At 40.9% G+C, this 7,242-nt stretch overlaps 1 protein-coding gene across 1 annotated transcript; it reads right to left on the bottom strand.

The window, feature by feature from the left end:
• Positions 1-2,435: 2,435 nt before the first annotated feature.
• LOC143325287 (uncharacterized) lies at positions 2,436-4,366 on the bottom strand. Its single transcript, XM_076738263.1, has 4 exons — positions 4,259-4,366; positions 4,101-4,184; positions 3,720-3,818; positions 2,436-3,219 (listed from the first exon to the last, which is right to left on the bottom strand). The coding sequence occupies exon 4, from the start codon at positions 3,211-3,213 to the stop codon at positions 2,815-2,817; it is 399 nt and encodes a 132-aa protein (XP_076594378.1). The 5' UTR covers positions 3,214-3,219; positions 3,720-3,818; positions 4,101-4,184; positions 4,259-4,366; the 3' UTR covers positions 2,436-2,814.
• Between the last annotated feature and the right edge of the window lie 2,876 nt (positions 4,367-7,242).

Genomic DNA, 7,242 nt, shown 5'->3' with positions numbered 1-7,242 from the left:
AGCTGCAACATTAAAGTAATGAATGTATTAATACATTACAAATTATAATTCAGTAATACAATATGACTTTTTGTACAGTAAGTACATTATGATGCTAATACTTTTGTACTTTCACTTGAGTAAAATTTTGAAAGCAGGATTTACGCTATGGTATTGTTACTTGAGTAAATGAGTAAAGTACTTCTTCCACCACTCATTTACAGTGTGTATGAATATTTTCTTGTGCTTCAATCACCACAATTTATCACATCCTGATTTGAAGACATTCACGTTAACATATGTCATGGGTGGCACAGAGTAGGAAAAGGGGAGGCACACCAATTAACAGGTTGTAGATATAGGGCTACCTGAAGGAGGGACGCAGGTTGCAACGGTTGGTTCAGGCCGTTGGAGTGAGGCAGGTACACACCTCATTCCACACTGGCGTGCAGGGAAGGCAGGACTGCAGGAATAACTGACCTGCTTCAATCCCTGCTAGGCTGAAGGCGGCTGGTAGTCGATGCTGAAGTAGATCGACATACCAGACCATCAGTGGTCCAGTAGCTGCTCTTGCCGTGGTTAACGGCAAGGAGGTTAAGTGTGATGATGACTACAACCCCTGGCAAAAATTATGGAATCACCAGTCTCAGAGGATGTTCATTCAGTTGTTTAATTTTGTAGGAAAAAAGCAGATCACAGACATGACACAAAACTAAAGTCATTTCAAATGGCAACTTTCTGACTTTAAGAAACACTAAAAGAAATCAAGAAAAAAAAATGTGGTAATCAGTAACAGTTACTTTTTTAGACCAAGCAGAGGGAAAAAATTATGGAATCACTCAATTCTGAGGAAAAAAGTACGGAATCATGAAAAACAAACAAAGAAAAGAACACTTCAACACACCACTAGTACTTTGTTGCACCACCTCTGGCTTTTATAACAGCTTGCAGTCTCTGAGGCACGGACTTAATGAGTGACAAACAGTACTCTTCATCAATCTGGCTCCAACTTTCTCTGATTGCTGTTGCCAGATCAGCTTTGCAGGTTGCAGCCTTGTCATGGACTATTTTCTTCAACTTTCACCACAGATTTTCAATTGGATTGAGATCTGGACTGTTTGCGGGCCATGACATTGACCTTAGGTGTCTATCTTCAAGGACTGTTTTCACAGTTTTTGCTCTATGGCAAGATGCATTATCATCTTGAAAAATGATTTCATCATCCCCAAACATCCTTTCAATTGATGGGATAAGAAAAGTGCCTAAAATGTCAACGTCAACTTGTGTATTTACTGAAGATATAATGACAGCCATCTCCGCAGTGCCTTTACCTGACATGCAGCCGCAAATCATCAATGACTGTGGAAATTTGCATCTTTTCTTCAGGCAGTTGTCTTCATAAATCTCATTGGAACGGCACCAAACAAAAGTTCCAGCATCATCAACTTGCCCAATGCAGATTCATGATTCATCACCGAATATGACTTCCATCCCCTCATCCACAGTCCACAACTGCTTTTCCTTAGCCCATTGTAACCTTGTTTTTGGTGTTTAGGTGTTAATGATAGCTTCATTTAGCTTTTCTGTATGTAAATCCCATTTCCTTTAGGCAGTTTCTTAAAGTTTGGTCACAGACGTTGACTCCAGTTTCCTCCCATTTGTTCCTCATTTGTTTTGCTGTGCATTTTCTGTTTTCAAGACATATTGCTTTAAGTTTTCTGACTTGATGCTTTGACGTCTTCCTTGGTCTACCAGTATGCTTGCCTTTAACAACCTTCACATGCTGTTCTTGTGTTGAGGCCATGATTCATGTCAGTCCACTTGGTGCAACAGCTCTCCAAGGTGTGATCACTCTTTTTTAACTGCAGACTAATGAGCAGATCTAATCTGATGCAGGTGTTAGTTTTGGGAATGAAAATTTACAGGGTGATTCATACTTTTTTCTTCAGAATTGAGTGATTCCATAATTTTTTCCCTCTGCTTGGTCTAATAAAGTAACTGTTACTACCACAATTTTTTTTCTGAATGAACATCCTCTGAGACTGGTGATTCCATAATTTTTGCCAGGGGTTGTAGTCATCATCACACTTAACCTCTTTGCCGTTAACCACGGCAAGAGCAGCTACTGGACCACTGATGGTCTGGTATGTCGATCTACTTCAGCATCAACTACCAGCCGCCTTCAGCCTAGCAGGGATTGAAGCAGGTCATCCTCTGAGACTGGTGATTCCATAATTTTTGCCAGGGGTTGTAATATTGTCAAGCTGAGATTTTTGCAATTAAAAAAATTTTCCTTTTGTACCTCATGGCTGATCCGTTATTCCTATTACTCATGACCTGTAGTGGGTGTCACACATACACAAGTAAATATCAATAAATGTCAGCAACTGCTCAATTTAAGCAAAATATTTTTTTAAACAATTGTAATCAACAAAACATTTTATTATATAACACATACAGGGAGAGGGTAGATAAATCTTCAATGAAAAACATTTGACTTACTACAAGGAGAAAAAGATATCAGAAAGCAGGTTAGGAATGGCATACAAGTGATCAAAATAGCCACCACATTCTTCCACTGCAACAGTAGGAAGAAGAGGAGACCTGGCTGTGAGCACTCGAACTTCAGAAACCGGAATCAGAATCAGCTTTATTGCCAAGTACGAATTTGCACATACAGGGAATTTGCTTTGGTGAAGTTGGTGCTTGACACATCTACTAAAAATTAGCTATTAAAGAAGTAAAAAATATAACAATATAAATATATTGTTTTTCCAGAAACAGTCTGTTTTTTCAGAAAGAAATCCAAGCTGAGCATTAATGTAATGCATAGAGTTATGGCAGTGTCAATGTGACAAGTAGAGGCAGAGGTGGAGTGTGAAGAGTGTCAGGGGGTTCTGGGCCTTGTTGATAAGGCTGACAGCAGACGGGAAAAAAACTGTTCTTGTGGCATGAGGTTTTGGTCCTGATGGAGCGCAGCCTCCTGCCAGATGGGAGTGACTCGAAGAGTTTGTGTCCAGGGTGGGAGGGATCAGCCACAATCTTTCCTGCACGCCTCAGGGTCCTGGAAGTGTACGGGTCCTGAAGAGACGGGAGATTGCAGTTGATCGCCTTCTCTGCAAACTGAATGACACGCTGCAGTCTGCCCTTGTCCTCGGTGGTGGCAGCAGTATACCAGATGGTGATGGAGGAGGTGAGGATGGACTCAATGATGGCTGTGTAGAAGTGCACCATCACTGTCTTTGGCAGATTGAATTTCTTAGGATGATTACTCCTTAAAACATCTCCAAACATGCCCACAAGAATCACAAAGTCAACTGCTTATTCATATGATGGTAGCAAAAATATTCCAGAAGCAGACAATGTCATGGGCCCCAGAGGAGACTGGGCCTTAAGTTGTGTTGAGATCAGAAATGAGAGTGATAAAGAAATGTGGCAGGGCGGTAGGTTTTTAAAAGAGTGTGCGGACAACGCCACCTGGGGTATTACGCCCCAGGAAATAGTTTTAATATGTGGAGTCAACAACACATAAGGTCAAACAGGTTCGTAACACAAGGAGTGGCTAGAGACCCGATTCCACAATTAACAAATTTTATTTTAATCAATTAAAATGGTGATTAACCATTATTTTTTCTTAAAAACAGGTGCACATAGTCTGCGTAATTATCTATTGCTGGAACTAACCAAAAGAAATAAACCTAAACCATAAACAGCAAAAAGGAACTAGGACTGGGGCTTACCAGGGCAGCCAGCGGGGAAGGGACTCTAAACACCACCTCACTGCAAAGGGATACCACCACCAAGGGATCGGGCTGCCATGCACTGGGGGCCCACACCTCCTGTTCAACACAAACACAAAATCAATTAGAAGTCCAGCAATAGACAATATGTTGATAAAATAAACAAAAAGGAAAATCAAATTTACATAACCAAAAAGGAATGTAAAATAAACACAAAAAATTACAATACAGTGGACAATGCGCAGATAAAAAAAACGACTGTGTCATGACGAGGGCAGCTCTACCATCACAAAGACAGCTAGGAGCAAAGAGAACCTCGGTCATTGCTTGCATCAAACCCATTTTAAAGGAAGCAGCGGCAGTAAAAGAACGCAGGCCTACCTCACGGACAAAGCGACCACGATGAGCCGGTCCCAAGTGGAGGGCGAGCAACACCACCCGCTGCCAGTCAAACAACGCAGCGTGCTGCGGACACACAACACGGAAGAATGAGCTGTGTATGCTGGCGGTTGGACGAGCAAAGAGGGAAATGTGCTTACCGTTAAACAATGCCAGACTCCCACTATCAAAGCAGGTGCCAAAACAGACCAAATATCCCACACTGCTACCTCACCTCGACCGAGCCACGCCGCTGCACTGGCTTTGAGTAGTCAGATGCGTACCAGGTGTGTGCCAGTGCATATATGTACACTGCTCTCACAGCGCCGCCTACTAATTAAGGTGCCAGCTGTGAGAGAGAGATAGAGAGAGAGCAGAAAGGATGGAGCGAACCGCCACCTTCATCCTGCTACAGAAAGATGAAACAGTTTTAAGGTTAATACATTGAAGGTCATAAATAGACAAAAGCCAATGATTTTGAGAGAGATTACATAAGAGAGAGCACACACCTACATTTAGGTCCATACATATTTGAACTTGTATCTGAAAATAAATAAGGACTTCAAGTGCAAACTGTTAAATTTATGGGCATTTTCAGATGTATCAAGTGAACCATGTAGTAATTACAACAATTTGACTGACTGCCATTTTCAGAGGACCACAAGTTATTGGACAAGTTCATACAAACCTATATAAAATGGTCACATTTAGTATATTTGTTCGGAGATTCTTTGAATTTGATGAGCAAAAAAATGCCCTCATAGTAAAGCTGAAAGTCTGCACTTTAACCTATTTATGTAACAACTATATCAGCGTCCAAGTGGAGCACTGACTGAACCAGGAAGCACATGAGTCTCTTGTTGCTTTGTTTGGAGCAAACGCTGGCTTCAGGAATAGTTTGGTTTGCCAACCAGCAAACAGTCTCACTGATTATCAGGTTCAGAGGGGGCAAGACGAAAGACGTAGTCAGGGTCACTATGCAGAGGTCTTTATCAGGGGATTGGAGCAGGTCAAAGGAAGGCTGGGTGCATGCGCCAACCGTGTGTGCATCCTGTTGCAGTCGCTGTTGCAGTTTTGCGGTATTATTTATTTTAATATATTTTTTCTCTTCTAATTAATCTCTTCTATCTCTTCGATTCTTATAAGGAGTACCTGTAACAAAAACAATTTCCCCTCAGGGATCAATAAAGTATATCTGATCTAATGGGAAATCTGTCCAAGAGTAATTACTGGGGAGTCTTGCATCAGGTCTAAGAACAATCTAACCCAGTTAACCCAGTATCTAAACTTCTCCTTCCTACAATTACAAGGGTTCAGACATCATGTACATGGGGTGTGTTTGTTACCATCAGGCATAAGGTGTTGTAGGAGAATTAGTTATTAAACCTCTAAATTAATGTTGCATTCATTAATAAAATGCGGGGCACCAACCTTCCTCAGCTAAGAAGGATTTTATTTATCATGTCTTATAATGCTGATGTAGTGACAACGAATGAACAGTAGATCAGTCTGATAATCTAAGGTGTAAATTCTCAGCACAGGGATTGCTTATATCCAGTTCAAAAGGACATCGTCTGACCACGACTTATATGAAAACGGATTATTTATTGAACACAATAATGAAATGAATATGAATAATGGCTGATTTGACAAATGATATGGATGATACGGAGTAACACACAACTGCAGAGAGAACCTTATGGCAAAGTAATGGCAGAGTGACTTTGGCGATAGTGAGAAGTAGGTTAAGGGAAAAATGGGGATGCAAACGTAATGTTAATTTGATGAATGAACGGTTGAGAGAATTTAACAAATCGACAGTATCTTCACCTCACGGACCAACTCTTATTCAAAACCACTTAAGCATGCCTACTTTGTCAGCGACGCTCCTGTAGATGTCTGCTCCGAACTGACACGAAGAGGCTCCGCGTTACCATCCGTAGCTCTGGTCTGTGCTGCGGTCTGCCGGACGAATCAAGCAAACCACAGTTGAGAGCCGGTGTTGGACAGGGATGTCTCGGGAGCTGAGGATCTTCGGTGTTGGCTGCAGATGAGGAACGGCTTCTGATGGTTATTCCACCAGAACCTGCGGGTCAGCAGCAGGCTACAGGTTTAGGTTGAGTCGGCGACTGTGTGGCGAGACTTTAGACTGGTAATAATAAGATTAAGAAACTCTTCGATGGCTGGTCGAAAATGTCTTCAAAATGATTACGTTACTAGAATTTTTAATACAAAAACTAAATATATCATGCGGCTTAACGTGGCGAGCAAAAATGAAAGTTTCATGAAGATTAAAAACTAGAAAAATACATTTTCTGAAGAACAAAGTCAAACTACTTGGTGTAACTATGAGTAGCAACAAAAAGGTCTAAAAGAAAAGACAAGATGAACGCAAAAACAGAACAGGGCGAAGACTAAAAGAAAACTAAACTAAAACAAAGCTTAACTGCCTGTCCACTACATGCTGCAGATGGCATACTTGCTCCAGGGCGTGCCTAATCAATAGGATGTCACGCATGTGGGATGGTTCATGAATGTGCAACGTGATTTCACTTCATAGAACAAGAATTAATTAATGATTCATACGAGGGGCTCATCTGCTTCTCACTATGGTCAATTGAATATTTTTTAAATGATCAATTTTCAGTGGCATTTCAACATTGTTCACAGCATGCGTCAGACACCTTGGATGAATGATGACAACATTCAACAATAAACATGATAACATTTCCTAATACTAATCTTAATAAACATGATGACTAAGAGTATGACCACTTTAATATGACAAAGGAATAAAGAAGGGCAGACTATATTTGCCGAAATGATTATCGCTATTATGGTTACTATTAATAACTGTCTCACGTTGAACATATTCAACTTAACCGCTAGGAACCCTTAGATGGCATTATGGTTTCATGGTAGAATACACAGACATACAGCACAGTTTGCTTCAGGAATGTCTAATTTACAACCCATCAGCATTATCTGGTTTGTAGATTACTCTGAGACATGGCTTTTGTCCATCCAGGCAGTTTTATTGTCCTTAACTACCATGGGCTATCAAGAAAGAATTAACATCTCCATGAGAATGTCCTGAGCAGAAGATACCCTTTGAAGTGGGAGCCATCAGTGACTCTTGTTGCCC

This window comes from Chaetodon auriga, chromosome 8, assembly GCF_051107435.1.
Source record: "Chaetodon auriga isolate fChaAug3 chromosome 8, fChaAug3.hap1, whole genome shotgun sequence".
Lineage (NCBI taxonomy): Eukaryota > Metazoa > Chordata > Actinopteri > Chaetodontiformes > Chaetodontidae > Chaetodon > Chaetodon auriga.
The sequence above is the reverse complement of the archived record's forward strand: the minus strand, read 5'-3'. Positions and strand labels throughout refer to the sequence as shown.

Bases quoted from the DNA above. Each gene is read 5' to 3' on its own strand.
- LOC143325287 (XM_076738263.1), bottom strand. From the start codon at position 3,213: ATGGTGCACTTCTACACAGCCATCATTGAGTCCATCCTCACCTCCTCC.